Source organism: Furipterus horrens, unplaced genomic scaffold (genome assembly GCF_987537825.1).
Source record: "Furipterus horrens unplaced genomic scaffold, mFurHor1.1.pri manual_scaffold_2, whole genome shotgun sequence".
Classification (NCBI taxonomy): domain Eukaryota; kingdom Metazoa; phylum Chordata; class Mammalia; order Chiroptera; family Furipteridae; genus Furipterus; species Furipterus horrens.
The window spans coordinates 9413318-9430127 of record NW_028327172.1 but is presented as its reverse complement, the minus strand read 5'-3'; the positions used below and the strand labels follow the sequence as shown (position 1 = coordinate 9430127).

Here is a 16810-nt window from a genome sequence, read left to right as displayed (position 1 = left end):
CCAGATGGCTCCCTATCTGTGTGGTCTCCCACACAGCGTGGATGCATTTGAAGTTCCTATTTCATAGAATTAACTGTTACCACTTCCTTCTAACTCTTAAAACCTCTTATCATCCATTACAACAAATGTGTGCTTGTGGAAAATACAGATGCAGAGGCACTAGACAGCAGGATCCAGACAGATATAATAAAGCTTGACAAGAATCACTTGACCCATCAGTTCTCCAGGAAGTTCTGTGCCCATACCAATCTAGACACCAAATCGGTTATATTTTTAAGAAATACCTTTAGTTAAGGAGTTTTCCTCAGTCATTTAATTTGTATCTTAACAAACAATCATACACTATCTTTAAGACCATGGTAAGAATGATATAGTACAGATCTTATTAATATCTCTTTTGAGTAAGCATGACTCCTTCTGAAGTTTACTTGAGGTAGGACATGAGAAGGTCAGATTCTTTAATAAAGTTCTTTTCCAGAACTGACAATATTTTGCAGAGGAACAAGTAATTAAGTGGAGGTTTTTATTGGGCGCTTGGATTTCCTAATCCAAGCTAGAAAATGGTCAAATGATTTTTTATAACATCTTTCTTCAGCAATGTTCTAAGAACAGTCATCTTGTTGGTCTTCATGAGACAGTTGTGAAGTTGAGGAAGAGGCTTTCTCATTTTCAAACAACATCTTTATTGGGATATAATTGATATACAAGAAATCTGGACATTTAATATATGCAGTTTTATGAGTTTTGAGATATGCATATATATGCAAATATGGATTTACAAGTTCCTAGTGGAGATCCAGTTTTTTATCGTTCAGTAACAAAGTGATGAAAACTATTTTAAGAAGTTTTGCCATATCTTCAGATGATTCATTTATCTAAGTGCAAAAAAAAAAAGTAAAAAAAGTATTATGGGCCCAAATTAATTTTTAAAAGTTAGTGACCAGGAGTCCCTCCTTTAAATTTCTTTTGATTAAAAAAGTGCTTACTGTATGGAAGTACACAAGAGGCATGATACAAATTTAACTGCACAAAGTGCTTAGGATATTAACATGAGAAGCAGAAGGTTTATCTACCAAACTGTATGACACCGAGTCATTAAAAAGAAGCCACTTTACTTAGCAATTATGTCAGCACTCAAAGTTGTCCAGTTAAAATCTACTTCCTCTTGAAAAAGAGAAATACACCCGAGGGAGATGCAAGGAGCTTAAGAATGATACCATGATTCCTGAGAGCAAAGATCAAGTCCACAGCTGTGACCGTGGGAAAGCGAGTCACAGGGAAATACGGGAAGCTTGTAAAGGCCGAAGGAGAGAAGACGGGAGCAGGGACATCAGAGGGGTGAAAATGGAGGAATGTCAGAAAACCAGTCGTGAAATGAATGCGTACACAGGGAAAAGATACTTGAAAAGGTGCTAGATAGCGGGGCCCAGATCTAAATCCAAGTACCCAATTAAAAAAAAAAAAGACTACAAATCAAAACCTTAAGACCGCAAGCCCAATCATGTGACATCTAGACGTCCCCTTCTTTGGTCATCACCTTTACCTTCTCTGTATGCTTATTGAGCAGAAGGTCAGTAAGAACAAATGTACGCTTTCCTCTCTGGGTTTAAATTCTATAGGGGAACTGAAGGGGCTGTGGGTTCGGCTGAGATTATAACGAGAAGAGCTTCTCGAAGCAGGGTTTACAATAGGTCTTGTCATTCTGTTCCCTGAAGATTCCCTTCGACAACTGTGTCAGGCAGAAAGCACACACGAAGTGCTCGGGATGGAACTTGTGGCCCATGGCACTGATGCAGCGGCCGGTGATGGGCTGTCCGCACCCGTGGCAGAGCGTTCCTCGGCGGTGATGGTAATGGAGCTCACAGAATGGACGTCCATCCAGTTCAAAGAAGGAGCCAGAAGAGAAGCTGCTGAAGCAGTCCTGGGGGTTGGAGAGAAGAGACAAGAAAGGAATGCAGCTGTCAGAAGAAAACCTCAGCAAGTAAAACCTGCAGCCTAGGAATTCCTGCCAGTTATCTGCCAGTAGAAGGAATTCATGTGGGTTCTTGACAAAGGGAGGGTAGAATATGTTCCGCTTGCAAAACAGACACGCAAATGCTCACAAGAAATGCTAAGTTTTGTGTCTCCTTTTGGAAGTCCACACCAATGCCTCATCCCAAGCTGTGAACCCTCTTAACAGCTCTGCCTCTCGGAGAGGAGAACTCCTGACTTGCCCTAAATCTAAAAAAAAAAAAAATAACTGAGTATACAGACCCCACAAACAAAGCACTCTGGGTGCCAGACAGCGTCCATGGCTGACAGGTAGTTTTCCAGCACTGGGCGGTCGCAGCCACCACACTTGGGTGAGAACATGGCTAAGAAATCCTTTCGGCAGTACGGTTTCTTGTCCTTCTCGTGAAAGCCTGGAGGGAGGAAATCAAGGGTTCACTGCTGCGGACTGAGACCTTAAGCCAACTTGGTGGTTGAGAAGAGGCCAATGATTTTAAGCTCTCCCAAACTCGGTATCCTCATATTAAAATGGGGTTAAGAAGAAATACCTCCCTCAAAGGGCTGCTCTAAGAAATACATGGATACTGCAGGTAGAGTGTTTCAGTATTGTGCCACTAGGAACTTGCAAATCCATATTTGCATATATATGCATATCTCAAAACTCATAAAATTGCATATATTAAATATGTCCAGATTTCTTGTATATCAATTATATCCCAATAAAGATGTTGTTTGAAAATGAGAAAGCCTCTTCCTCAACTTCACAACTGTCTCATGAAGACAAACAAGATGACTGTTCTTGGAACATTGCTGAAGAAAGATGTTGTAAAAAATCATTTGACCATTTTCTAGCCTGGTTCACAGTGAGCACTTGACTGTGTTAAGGATTATTCCTTGTCGATGCCCTAGTATTAACTATTCTGTTGGCCTTGATGTGGCTAGCCTCATCCTGTCATTCATAAATAAGCTAAAAAATTATCTTACCGGAGAGGCATCTCTCCAGCCTGTATCTATCATTCCATTTTTTTTTCATTGACATTATAGCATTTACCATTCTCTGAAATCACCTTTGTGGTCTGTTTTCCCTTATTGGAACATTAGCCGGGAGAGAAACCAGATTTTGTTGGTCTTGCCACAGTGTATCTCCAGTATCTAAAATAGCACCTGGAAAAAAATCGCCTAATATTTTAAAATAAAGTACTATGAAATAATAATTTCCAAATGGGTATAAGATCTAAATGTAATAATTCAAACCATAAAAATACTTGAATTAAAAATGGATGGATTCTTCTTTAATCTGGGAATGAAATGAGAACTGTCTAAAATGGCTCAAATTTCAAAAGCAAGTTAAAGATTAATAAATTTAGCTACATTAAAAATCTTAATGTCTTATACATGACCAAAAAACACCTTAAGTGAAACCAAGACAAAGGACAAACTAAGGAAAATATTTGCTAATTGTACCTCAGAGAAATATAGTAAATATAAAAGTCCCTAAATAAATATATGGTTTCAGTTATTGTTTTATAAAATTTATCCCTAAAAATTGAATCAAGTTGAAACAAATTAAGTTAACTACATATCAAATTGGTGATATGACCAAAGAAAGGCAATGATTGACTCTAGTGCCTTTAACACACAGTATTTTGACTGTACAATCCTACTGGATGTATTCTAAAGACAGAAAGAACAACAAAGATCTTAATGCATTCTGACCTTGACCTCTCTGTGAGACCTGATAATATTGGCTGAACCTAAATATCATAAGCGAATAGCTTTGTAAATATGGAAGATCTACCTGTGCCCACTAAAGCGACATGTGAACAAAGCATGCTCAGTGGATCAGAAAGCAGCTCACCAAGAACATTATTTCTAGAAATTGACTTTGACAGTAGCAGGAGGATTTTTTTTTCTTAATGGGGATGGGGGGCAATGGCAGCAGCCAGGGACTGGGACCCAAATCAGGTAGCTACAGTCTTTCCACGATCTTCCGTCACTATTTGATATGTCTTGCCTTGTTCAGCTATGCTGTCTTGGAAAAGCAGATAGTTTAATGGGCTCCTGAGGCCTACAGATCTAACAATCAACTAGTCATTTTATAAGCTAACTTATGTTCCTCTCCCTGAGACACAGATGAGTTTACTTTTTTTTACTTTACCAAAGAATTTCTAGAGTCTGATCAAGTACAGCTAACTGTGGGAAAGCCTAGTATTTAAGAAAAACAAACCAAAATGCACAACCCTCTTTCTTGTTTTTGTGTGGCCCAATATTTTTTAAATGTTTGTGTTTATCCATCACCCAGAGTTTATCAACATACAGATTATTGGCTGGGCCCCATCTCCAGAGTTTCTGATTCAATAGGTCTGGGATGAAGCCTGAGAATTTGGATTTCTAACAAGTCCTCAGGTGATGCAAATGACCTAAAAATGAGCTTGCTTATAAGTGAGCGTTACTTGAGAAAACTACAAGACATACCAACTGGCCTAGGAATGACCCTCACCCAGCCTTTCATAGGGTAGCTGGTCATAAGAATGACATAGCAGGGAAGTAACAGCCTCTCTTTGAACTCAGGTGAGTCTCAGGAGGGGAATCAAAAGCAATCAAACCAAACTTGCTGTGATACCCCTGCATTTGGTATCCAATAAATTGAGAAAGTTTCAGCACTTACACTCCTGGAGGCTCTCTCTGGGGCCAATTACTTCTGGAGGAAGGATGGGAAACACTAACAATTAAAAGTGCCACCAAGAGAGAGAGAGAGGATGAGGCTCCTAGCCATGGGGGAAATTAGGGAGCACCTGCATGGCCTGGATAATGAACAATTAAAAGGAAAGGTAGGCAATGAGGACCCAGTCCCCGTGGGAGGATGTTAAGGCCTGATGTGCTTAGAAACTTGAGTCTTAAAGAGGAATTCCCTGAACTGAAACAAAAATGCAGATGAATTTAATTTCCCAGGAGGCTCCATGGTTTAGTTGTCATTATAGAAGCTCTATGTGTGACTATGTGACTTGGGGTAAGGCAGGATGCCACCTAATTAATGGACTAACTGTATGGCGGGAGACCCATTTACAGAGACGAAAGGATAAAAACAAAAATACTACCCAAGAGGAGCTTCTGACTAGTAAATGGCCTTTTTTTTATCAGTTGTCTAAATAAATATATCTTAGGTGTGGCTTCATATTTATGTAAAGTTATAAATGACCCAAGTTGCCTTGTCTGTTTAGAAGAGGCCCAAGACAAGAGCAGTGGTGCTTCCTGGTTATCCTATGGATGAGATATTTTTCTTTTGTATCTAACTTATATGTCTTCTTGACATATGTTGGCGTTCAGTTGTTTTGTTCTTGGGCAACTTCCACATCATAATTATCCCTGGGCAGTGTTCACTTGCTGACTATTCTACTCAGCTAACCCTCAGACTTCTATGGCTACCAGTACCGTATAAATTTACCATGACACATTTCAATGTACTTTAGATTAAATCTAAATGAAAAGTGTGGCTTAACTAAAGTGCAATCTAGAAATGAAAGACCTAATGATTTGTGAAAAGCATTCAACAAGCTTCAGAGAAGATGCAAATTACTGCGACGCACTTTGCTAGTGGGTAATATTGGTGCTACTCAATCAGGTCTATCTTCAAATAAAGTGTATCATTTTGGTGCCAGGAAAGGAAAAAGATCCGATGCTAGAAGAGGGACTGAGTCTCTAAGAAGGGGCAGTTATGATGTTGTAGAAAACAAAAAACAAAAAACATGGGACTTGGAAAAACAAGACCTTAAATTTAAATTCCAACTCTTTGACTTTCTAATTGTACAACTTAAAAAAAAATTCACTTTTCCTCCCTGAAGTTCAGTGCTTTCATCTATAAGTAGGTAAAATGTGGAATAAAATCAGTCTCACACAGTTTGGTAGGGATTAAATGAATAGTGGTTAGGAATATACATACTAACAGGCCTGACATGAGGAGATTCCATGTTGGTGAGAGCAAGACACCTTCACTTCCTCTTGAAACATCACTGGCATGATAGTTAGAGAATAACCTAAACTAGAAAGACCCATAAGGAAAAAGAGAAAAGGAAAAGAGATGCCACAGATGAGATATTAATAAAATTTTAAAAAATTTAAAGTGGGTATAAGTGTGACAGTTCGTTTGGCAAAAATAAGAACACTGAAACCTACATCCCCAGAGAGAGGCGGTGCCAATAAAATTCAAGCCATCCGGAGCTCCATAACATCAGAGGGGCTGGGGAACTGAATGCATAAAATAGTCTTCAAGGCTGGAAACAGAATTCTTTGCAAGTTTGAGGAGCTGTTAGAAGATCAGATTCCCCACCCTGTCATAAGATGCAGTGGTTAATTCTGAAATTATCAAACCAGAGAGTCCCAGGGATCAGGGACACTGGGCCCTATGAGAGAAGAATTCAAGCTTTCTACTGAAAAATGGAAATCAAATAAAAGTCGACATTCTGAAGGGTGAAACCCCATCTTCCAATCTGTTTTTTAAATTCTCCTGATGCTGGCAGAAGCAACATCTCTTGGGTAAAACCGATTCAAGATTAATGACCTAAAATATGAATATTTAGGAGTCTTCCAGAAAAATGGCTAGAGCATCCTAGTCACGTACCACACAGTTGAGTCCACCAGTCCACACATTCTGCCTGTATCCCAATTAGGATTTTAGTGTCTCATTTTTAAATAGGCAATGGGCAAGCAAAGATCAGCAGCATTGGCAAAGATCAATATAACAAGACAGCTGTGGCTGGTGTGGCTCAGTGGCTGGAGTGCCCACCTGTGAACCAAAGAGTTGCTGGTTTGATTCCCAATCAGGGCACAGGCTTGGGTTGACGGCCAGGTCCCCTCTTGAGGGCGCGCGAGAGGCAACCAAACACTGATGTTTCTCTCCCTCTCTTTCTCACTCCCTTCCCCTCGCTCTAAAAATAAATAAATACAATCATTTAAAAATATATAACAAGATGTAAGGCATTGAGATGTCATAATGTCATAGATAACAAATTCCAAACTGAGCTGTAAGACACCCCTCAAAGTAAATAGCCATGGGCTATTCTCATAATTCTTGAATTCCTCGCTTACAGCCAGGACACAAAACAGATAAAGAGAAAGGGCTATCGAGAGAGGGATTTCTTTGGAGAAGACTGTGCTATGGGTGCTCCACTACCACACCCAAGAGGGATGAGGTATGGCTCTTGCTAATCTCAAGTCAAGAGAGGGACTTCAGTAGGATCACGCAGAGAGCTGGGTATATGTCCCCTGCCATTGATGGGATACCATTGATTGTAATTGACTCATCCCTGGAAAAAGTCTATAGGTGAGAGTCTGGCTGATGGGACCTGTGGCAGCTGAAGAGAGAGTCAATCCCACAGACTGCAAGAGAAAGGTACAAGTTTCCCATGATCCGTATATGCAAACGTGAATAAAAGGGATAATCTAGAACCATTGCAATAATTTCTAAGAGATCACCAGGAGCAACCAATGTAAACCCTGCAATCAAGAATCTGCGAAATGGACCCTCAAAGAAACATGCCAAGGAGAGAACAGCCAGCCAAGACCTGTGAAGGGGAATTAAGAGTTTTCAGTTGGAACTATACTAAATCCACAAAAGGATCCAAGAGGAAAAAGTCGGAGTTGGACATCTGCCAGGCCCATACAGCATAAAGAAAAGATATAACAGTACTAGACATGTTAAACATTTCCTGCCCTTGACTCTCATCTCTGTCCAGCCCTGTTTCAACTCTGAAAGGATCAGATATCAAGAGCATTATGCTAAGCCAAACAAATCAAATGGAAAAGAAGAACCATACGATTTCGCTCACATGTGGGATATAAAACAGAAAGCAACCGAAGAACAAACAAACAAAACACCTCATAGACGTAGGTAAGAGTATTGTGGTCACCGGAGGAAAAGGGTGGGTGAGGAGGGTAAAGTGGGTGAAATATATGGTGACGAAGGAGACTAAACTTTGGATGGGGGAGCACACCATCCATTATATAGATGATGTATCAAAATTATAGACTTGTAAACTTGAAACATCATTTTATTAACCAATGTCACCCCAATAAATTTAATTTAAAATTTTTAATAAGTTAGCAACAGGGGTAAGTGTGGTAGAAACTAATGGCAGGAAAGGACAGAGGAAAAGCGATAACCCCCTTCCCTGGCCTCCTGCCGCTTAAAGGCCGGCCAGGGGAGAGAGTAACTATCACTTTAAATAACTTGTAAGCTTTAGCTATTACACAGACTGCATTACCTAAGGACTTAGTTTTGTGTTTTAAATTGGTTTTCTATTTAGAACTGTTTATAAAGACTAATCAGAGGGAAAAAGTCAAAACCCACATTATATCACTCATACGTGTTATATAAAACAGAAAGCAATAAAAGAACAAACAAGAAAAAGAAACAAAAAACCTCATAGAAGCAGATAACAAAATTGTGGTCACCGGAGGGAAAGGGTAGAAGGAAGGCAAAGAGGGTAAAGAGAGTCAAATATATGGGGACAGAAGGAGACTGGACTTCGGGTGGTTAGTACACAATGCAATATACAGATAGTGTGTTATAGAACTGCAGACTTGAAACATAAATTTGATTAACAAATGTCCACCTAATAAATTTAATGAAAAATATTTAAAAGAAAATAAAAGAGTAATCAGAACAGACGTGGGGTGGCCCAAGTTTTTATTTAGGAGAGAGGAGAAATTATTTCCCACTGAGTTAATTCCAAAAGGACAGCAAAAGACAAAATAAAGAAGCTTTCTGATTCTATGCATGAGTCACATTTGTTCAAAACAAACATAAAACGAAGAAGTCAGGAAAAATCAAGACAATCCAGAAAACAGAAGGCGAAAAAACATGGGAAGAGGGAAAAACAGATCACATAGGAAGGATTGGGAATAAGAACAAAATCTTGATAAGATCTTCTCAACTGTGGAAGCTGGAAGACAGTGGAGCGAAGTCTTCAAAAATATGAGGAAATACAGCTTCCTTCTAGAACTATCCACCTGGACAACTTAAAGTAGACAACAGAACAAAAATATTTTCAGATACTCAACATCTCAAAAGTTTTATCTCCTATCCTGTTCTCAAGAGCTGCTAGAGGATGTGCTCCACCAAAATAAAGACAGTAACTTGTATTAAAGGACTTGAGATCCAGGAAACAGAGGACCCAAAGAGGAAACTATTAAGAGGAACTCCCAAGATAATGACCTGGAATAACTGTTTCTCAGTAGGCCTGAGGAGAAACCATTTCAGGCTAGTGCAGGAATGTGGAAGTTTCCTAGACAGATGTCTACAAGAAAGAACAGATGGAGCTGACCTATCACCACATGTGGTTGACCATTTTGAGAAGGCTTTCACAGTTCTGTCCGATAAATTAGTGATAAGTACAATAAAAATTAAGTTAATGAAAAAAGGATCCCAATATTAACTTCAGGAAAAAATAAGTTTATACAAAAAGGGCACTGTTAATTAATTATTAATAATAATTAAGATTATTGTTGTGTCTCTATGTGCCAGGCACTGTTATAAACAATATATTGGTATTATCTCTTAAAATCCTCCTAATGACCCTATAAGGTAAGCATTATTATTAGGCCCATTTTACTCGTGAGGAAAGTGAGATACAGAGAAGTTAAATGACATGAATGATATTATACAGCTAATAAATACCACAGCCCAGATTTGAACCAGGCAGTCTGACTCCAAAATCCATGCTCTGCTGTAATCATAGTTTGCTATCTGGCTCAAATATGAGCAATAGTTACATGATTATCTACACATACACATTGATTACTGATCTTACCTATAATTATGACCTAATTATATATTGAAAAAATGGGGGAGAAGAAATATGTTGGGGGTAAGATGGGATAGTAATAACATTTCTAAATCCTCCTCTTCTCTGATAGAAAATGAATACATAATGATTCAAATGGGGGGGGCGGTCAATTTATGGTAATGTATCATTTAGAACACAAAGTAAATAACAAAAGAAAAAGCTAAAACAATTTAAAACAGAAGTAGATTTGGGGTGGAGAAAGGTGGAGCCAGGGACAGTTCATTTTCAATATTACCCTTGGAGTAATGTTTGAGTTTTTAAACTATGCATTCATATTTCTTGGATTAAAATAATTCAATTGAAACAAAATCTATAAATGTTGGATAAAGGTAGGGAAGGTCGGCATCTAGTACTGAAATGGGCACTTGGGTAGTAATGGCAGCAACCCAGACAAGCAGGGCAGGTCAAGGAAGGCAGATCAAGGTACCCCGGCCGTACCTTCTGCACCAAACACCTCTCCGCAGTGACAGCAGAAGAAGTGCTCCGGGTGCCAGGTCTGGTCCATCGCCGTCAGCACTCTCTGGAAGAGGAACACACGGAGAGACACTAGGATGCTGCTGAGCAGTGAACCATGACCCTGGTGCTAAACAAGCCAGTGAAAACCACGGGAACGCAGGTGGCCGAGGGGCGCACTCACGTCCAGGATGGGCGCGGCGCAGTATGCGCAGCGCGGGGAGAACAGGTCGTGGTAGTCCTTGGGGCAGTAGGCCAGGCCGCTGCGCTCAAAGAAGAGGCTGGAGCCGATCTCCTCTTTGCAGTGGCTGCAGACAAAGTGCTCTGGATGCCACGCTTGCCCTAAAGCGTGGATCACCTGGAGGAGGACACGAAGCCTAGTGTGAGAGCCCAGCAGGGTGCCCGAGGGCCACAGGATGCGCGCCTGCGGGGGGCACCCTTCACATAGTGTTCTCCCAAAACAACACCCCCTGGAGTTACCCAACACTGAGGCCTAGGCCTAGGGCGTGGCTCCCTGGGGATAAAAGCCTATAAATGCTCATTACCGCTCTGCTGCCCCAGACAGCGGGAGAAAGGAAACAGCACGCAGTGACAGACAGCCGGTAACTACAGCCTTGGCATGGAAGGGATCCCCGGAAGAGGAAGAGGCCAGAGGACACTTTCGTTCCTCTGGCTTGAAGACCTTATCTCATGCCTCATGCGGAGTCAGGTCCCAAAGCCCTGTTATAATTCTGGTGGGGAATGATGCGGAGCAGGAGATATTGGCTATGGTTTGCAGCTGAGTGCAGCTGAAAATCGGATGCCATCAATTTCAACTAGGAGTAAAGGCAGCACAGAAGAACGTTTAAGAGCTTAAACCCAGGAGTATGGCTCTCCTGGGTTCAAATGCTAGGGTTTTTATTATTATTATTATTGTTGTTTTTCAATTACAAGTGTCCCATTTTTCCCCCATTGCTCCCCGCCGCCCAGCCCACCCCTTCTCCCACAGTTCAAATCCTAGTTTTACCTCTTACTAGACCTTGGACCTGTCAGTTAAAATTCCCCTTAAGCCCTCAGTTTCTTCATCTTTACAAAGGGAACAATAATAGATTCTCCCTTAAGGACTAATGTGACCATTCAACGAGGGAACACTTGTAAAGCCCTTAGCTCAGTGCCCACAGTACCGTAAGTAGTAATTATTATCTATTATTAAAATGTCTTGGAAGATAAAGAGAAAGAGCAGGCCTTGGTGGAACAGAGACAGACACACACACGGACATAGATGACTGTAGGACCATTGTCTTGGTGCATCCCACCTTCCCAGCGATAGGTTTCTGGCAGGAAGCACAGTGGCCCTTGGGCACGGTGGCAATCCCAAGGTCCTGCAGTTCCTGCTCCAAACCTCCCAGCATTGAGTCCAGGGAGGCCTTGTGATCTTGCTTGTCTGATAAGTGCTTCTGGCTGGCATCTGCTTTCACTGCAACCTGGTAGCAAGGAGAGAGCCATGAAGAGAGTCAGACTCATGGGTACTTATCCTCAGGGGCATCTTCTTCATGACCCTATAAGCTCACCTCTGCTGACTGATGCTTTAGTCTTTCCTGAACCTTCCTCCAGGGTATAGGAGAAAACAACATTGTAACACCAATAAAAATGCTTTCATCTCTTTTTCACTCTAAATTCCTCAAGCCAAATGAAATCTGACTAATCTGCCTTTATTTGTAAATCTTTTTCTGACCATAAGAAATTGAGGGGATGAAGATACTTTTTCTGGCTCTTGGGATGGCCACAGGTATTCATTTCTTCTGCAGTGTTTATTGAGTATTGAGCTTGTGCCGATCCCTGCTCTAGGGTCTTGGTAGAGAGAATGTTCAAGAGCAACCAAGTATCTGCCCTTATGAAGTTTACATTCCCTGGGTGATAGACAATAAAGAGTTAAAGAAAATAAATATATGATGCAATTTCAGATAGAAATAAGATATGTTATACATCGAGATAAAAGTGACAAATGGTGGGATGGTGAGGAAGAATTGACTGAGATTAGGGTTATCAGAGAAGGACCTCTAAGGATGTGATATTTGAGCAGATATTTGAGTGATGTGCTTAGGAACCCAGAAATATTGATGTTTGTGGGTAAAGCATTCCAGAGGGAGGGGAGGCTCAGAGGAGGAAACAGTTTGGGAATTTGAAGAATGGTGAGAAAGGTCAGTGAAACTGAGTGTGGCAAAAGGTAACAGAAATGGCCCCAGCTGGAGTGGCTCAGTGGATAGAGACCTGGCCTGCGAACCAAAGGGTCGCCGGTTCAATTCCCAGTTAGGGGTCCATGGCTGGGTTGCAGGCCAGTCCCCAGTTGGGGGTGTGGGAGAGGCAACCATACATTGATGTTTCCCTCTCTTTCTCCCTCCTTTCCCTTCTCTCTAAAAATAAATAAACAAATAAAAAAGAAAAGATAGTGGACATGGAGGCAAGGATCACAGTGCTCCCATTTTTACCCTCGTAGTAAAAATCTGGGTTTTGTTCCAAAGGCGATGGAGCCATTGGAGGGCTCCACGCACAAGAGTGAAAGAATCTGGTGTGTAAGCTCCCTGTTAGGTAGCTGAGTGAGGAATTAGGTGTAGAGTGGAATTAGAGGCACTAGTTGGGCGGGGGCCTATCACTACGGCTCCAGCCAGAAATAATGACCGGGTCCAGCGTCAGGCGAGAAAGTGGCGAGAAGCTGTCAGGTAAGACTTGCTGATGGACTGTAGTTATGGAAGCAAAGTTCCCAAATGGTTACGATGAAACGTTCAAAGAAAAAGCCTCAAATTGTAGAAAAGAGGCCCAGTTTATCCTTCATCAGCGGAAGTCCTGATTCTGTCTCTCTCAGCGCCTTTCTAGCTGGGCTGTGGCTACCCTCCATCTAATGTCTCCTGCTCCGAAAGCTACAATGACCGCCCGCCGCTTCCGGCATCACATCTGCACGCATCACACAGACATCCAGAGTCTCCCACCTGCTGCCCTCACTTTACCCCTCCAATGTTCTCTTTTATCGCTCGGTAAAAAGCCTCCACTGTTTAAGGCCAGCGAGGTTCCCCGCAGTCTCCTGAATGGGATCAGTCGCGGTCTGAATTCAAGCCTCCACTTATCCTATTTTTTACTGCCCTGAATTAACTCACAGTATCTCGCTAATCCAAAATGCTCATTTTCCTTCAAGGAACTTTTAAGCATCGGACAGATTTCCTTCCTCCTCTGTTACATGACGTTAGTTAATGTTGAAAAGATGAGCGTTCAAAAGGTTAACGTCCAAAAGGCCTGCAAGGGTGACCAATGTTAAGTGTGAAAAATAACTAAGAAAAACGCAATAATATATCTATATCCACATCTGCAATTTATATCTATTTCTATGTGCTTGTATGTTCCAGAATACATCTGCATCGCTGTGTAAGAAACAGGAAATATTGACTACCTCCAGGGAACAGAACTGCATAGCTGGGGACATTACTGATAAGGAAACAGTTCACTGCAAACTTTTATACTTTTGATTTTTGTACAGTGTGAATGTATGGCCTCCGAAAAAGGTAGACTGTCCTAGTTAGTGTGGGTCAGTGGATTGAGTGCTGGCCTGTGAACTGAAAGGTTGCCCATCTGATTCCCTGTCAGGGCACAGGCCTGGGTTGCAAGCCAGGTCCCCAAGGTGGGGGCTTGTGAGAGGCAACAGATTGATGTTTCTCTTGCACATCAGTTTTCTCTCCTTCCCTTGCTATCTCTAAAAATAAATAAATAAAAAAAAGATAAACCGATATGTTAAAATGCAAATAAACCAAGGCACATTTTAAATCAGTGAGAAAAAAACACAATTATACCTAATGTAGCTTTTTTCTAGTATTTACAGATTTACAGCACAATGAAGAATATACTCAGCTATATTGTAGACATTAAAGAAAACGTGTTTCTGATGTTTATTCATTTGTCCCTCTAATAAGTATGTATTATTCACAATGTGTCAGGAACTGGGCTGGGTATTGGGAGTCTAATGGTGAGCCACAAAGATAAGCTTCTTACCCTCACCAATCACACACATTTTTATATACTGCCCGGAAATTATTTCATAGTCACTTCATGTGTGCATATCAAATCCTCCAACCAATTTAGAATGGTTGTATTGTCTACTTTAAGAATTCTAGATGCCATTTCCCTTCATAAATTCTTAAGCCCATTTATCTGATTTCCATTCCCTGCCAAGCTACTTAAGCTCGCCACTCACTCTCTGGAGGCCAGAAAAAGAAGATGGATTTTATCTCAGTGTGGGGCATAGAACTCCTCATGCTTCCTATTAGGAAAGCCACACTGGATCCCCCTTGCTCTGCCCCAGCTTGTCCATAGCTCTCCTCTGCCTGCTCAGGCAGGTCCCCTTAGCAGTCCTGCCACACTTCCTCCTGGAGGCCAATGCCCTCAGGGTTCACGCCACCCGAAAGGACCGCCTCCCTCATCTCTTTGCATCCCAACCCTTCCCATTCTTCAGAGTCCATCCCACACCCATGCCTGCCTCTGATGAGATCTCCTTGACCTCTCTGCATTCCTGATGTTTGCTCTACATATTTTCATAAACCCCCTTGCCTTTTATTCTATAAATGTGACAGAGGCTCATGCCTCATTTTATTTAGCAAGCACACGCCTTGAGATCGGTGCCTAGATCATAGTATCTTTGGTGTCCAGATAATACACAGCACAAAGTTGAGTTCATCCATTGAGTTAAATTTAGTCTGGGAGAATAAATGACAACTTAGAAGGGTTCCTCAAGGAGGAATGCAGAGCTGAGTTCAAAGAGATAAATCTGAAGGCTTTATCACCGGGACTGTGCTCACCTTGGCCTGCATGTCACACAGGTGGGCCATGAGCTCATCTAACTGAGCGGCTGCTGAGGTTTTAGGAGATGGTGAGGATTCCTTTGGTTCTTCGATATCGCTACAGGGAGAAAGAACAAAAGACTATACCAACACATCAAAATTCAGATAAATGTTAAGCCACACATAAAATACCAGAACATACAGTTTTAGCTATTCAACACTTAGATGTCAGTAAAACTAGAGACAGAGAATATTGTAAAATATAGGTACTAGACTAAAAATGTGTCTCCATGTCTCCCCCTGTTTATCTCAAAACTGGCTATTGTTCTCAAGTGAATGAAGAAAAGCACTGGACATGTACCTGGCAGGCCTTTTGCCTCCAAAAACCAGGTGCAAAGCAGGCTCTGGAAAGTGCTTTAAGGCCATGGCCCAACTGGTTGTGTGTGTTTGTGTTTTATTTTTCATAGCATTCTTATTAAACTTTAAAGTATTAGATCTTGTCTCAGTGTCAGGGGTGAGACAAAAATAAATGAGGCTATAGAACAAGCATCCATCCATAAACTGAGGTCCATGGGCCACTTTTGGCTATGCCCATTTGTACTGTCTACAGCAGTTTTCCTACAGAGTTTGACAGCTGTAACAAGAGAGACACCTTACAGTCCACGAAGCTGAAATAGTTATTATTTTCCCTTTACAGAAAAGGTTTGCTAGCTCCTGAGAGAGTTTAGGTAATGTACATGATGTTGATTTTAGATCTATATAATTATGAATAAGTTATTAGTAAATAAAATTTTGGACCCAAGACACAAAATACAGATTCTATTCAAATACTTGCACAACTGAGAGAGAGAAGAGAAGAGGAGAGAAGAGAAGAGAAGAAAGAGAAGAGAGAGAAGAGAAGAGAAGAGAAGAGAGACAAGAGAAGAGAAGAGAAGAGAAGAGAAGAAAAGAGAAGAGAAGAGAAGAGGAGGTGATGGAAGGGGAGGGGAGGGGAAGGGAGGGAACAGGAAGAGAAGAGAAAGAAGTTTAAGTAAAAACAATGGAAGTGTGTTTAAAAATACCATGGCTAGGTAGTGTTTATACTAGTCATACAAGGATGGTTCAGCATTATTAAAGGGATTCATATAATTCATTATAGTAATGCATAAGAGAAACACTTTATAAAGACATTGATAGGTGCTGAAAAGCAACTGAAAACAAATTTAGCCACCATTCCTGTTATTGAAGATAGATATTTTCCTACATCCTTATGTATATCCTTATCTGTCCTTTGCAACCAAAACAGCTAACAAGTATTGTTTACACTAAGCCAGGCCCTCTGTAAAGGGTTTTTACACGTGTCCTCTCTAAATCCTTATAACAACCTTAAGATCGAGGTACTGTCACTCCCAGATGAAAAAAAACAGAAACAAAAGCTGGGGCTTAAAGAAAGTAAAACTTTGCTCTACATAGATAAGAGTTTGGGCCTGCAGACCGCAAAGCGTATGTTCTTCCTCACCATGGTAAACTATCTTCCAAACGATGTTTAAATGCCATAGAGTTTTCCAATGTATAACATGCCATGCTCTGACTCCAAAAAACCTCCGCTGCCTTGCGGCATACCTCTTCAGGGGAAAGGCTAAGGGAGTAAACCCTGACAGAAAATCCGGAGCCGGAGTCCCTAAGGCGGTTTGACGTTGTAGTCAACACCGGCAACTCCTGCGGCGCACCTGAAACCAAGCT

The 16810-nt window shown here is 41.2% G+C and overlaps 1 protein-coding gene across 1 annotated transcript in view; it reads right to left on the bottom strand.

The window, feature by feature from the left end:
- Positions 1-1458: 1458 nt before the first annotated feature.
- LPXN (leupaxin) overlaps positions 1459-16810 on the bottom strand; it is a 32337-nt gene continuing 16985 nt past the window's right edge. The window contains exons 4-9 of the mRNA XM_090260993.1: positions 15107-15206; positions 11582-11749; positions 10471-10644; positions 10272-10353; positions 2254-2402; positions 1459-1921 (exon numbers count right to left, since the gene is read on the bottom strand). Of these exons, the coding sequence (XP_090117119.1) occupies positions 1652-1921; positions 2254-2402; positions 10272-10353; positions 10471-10644; positions 11582-11749; positions 15107-15206 (943 nt within the window). The 3' untranslated portion in view covers positions 1459-1651. The remainder of the gene's footprint in view (positions 1922-2253; positions 2403-10271; positions 10354-10470; positions 10645-11581; positions 11750-15106; positions 15207-16810) is intronic.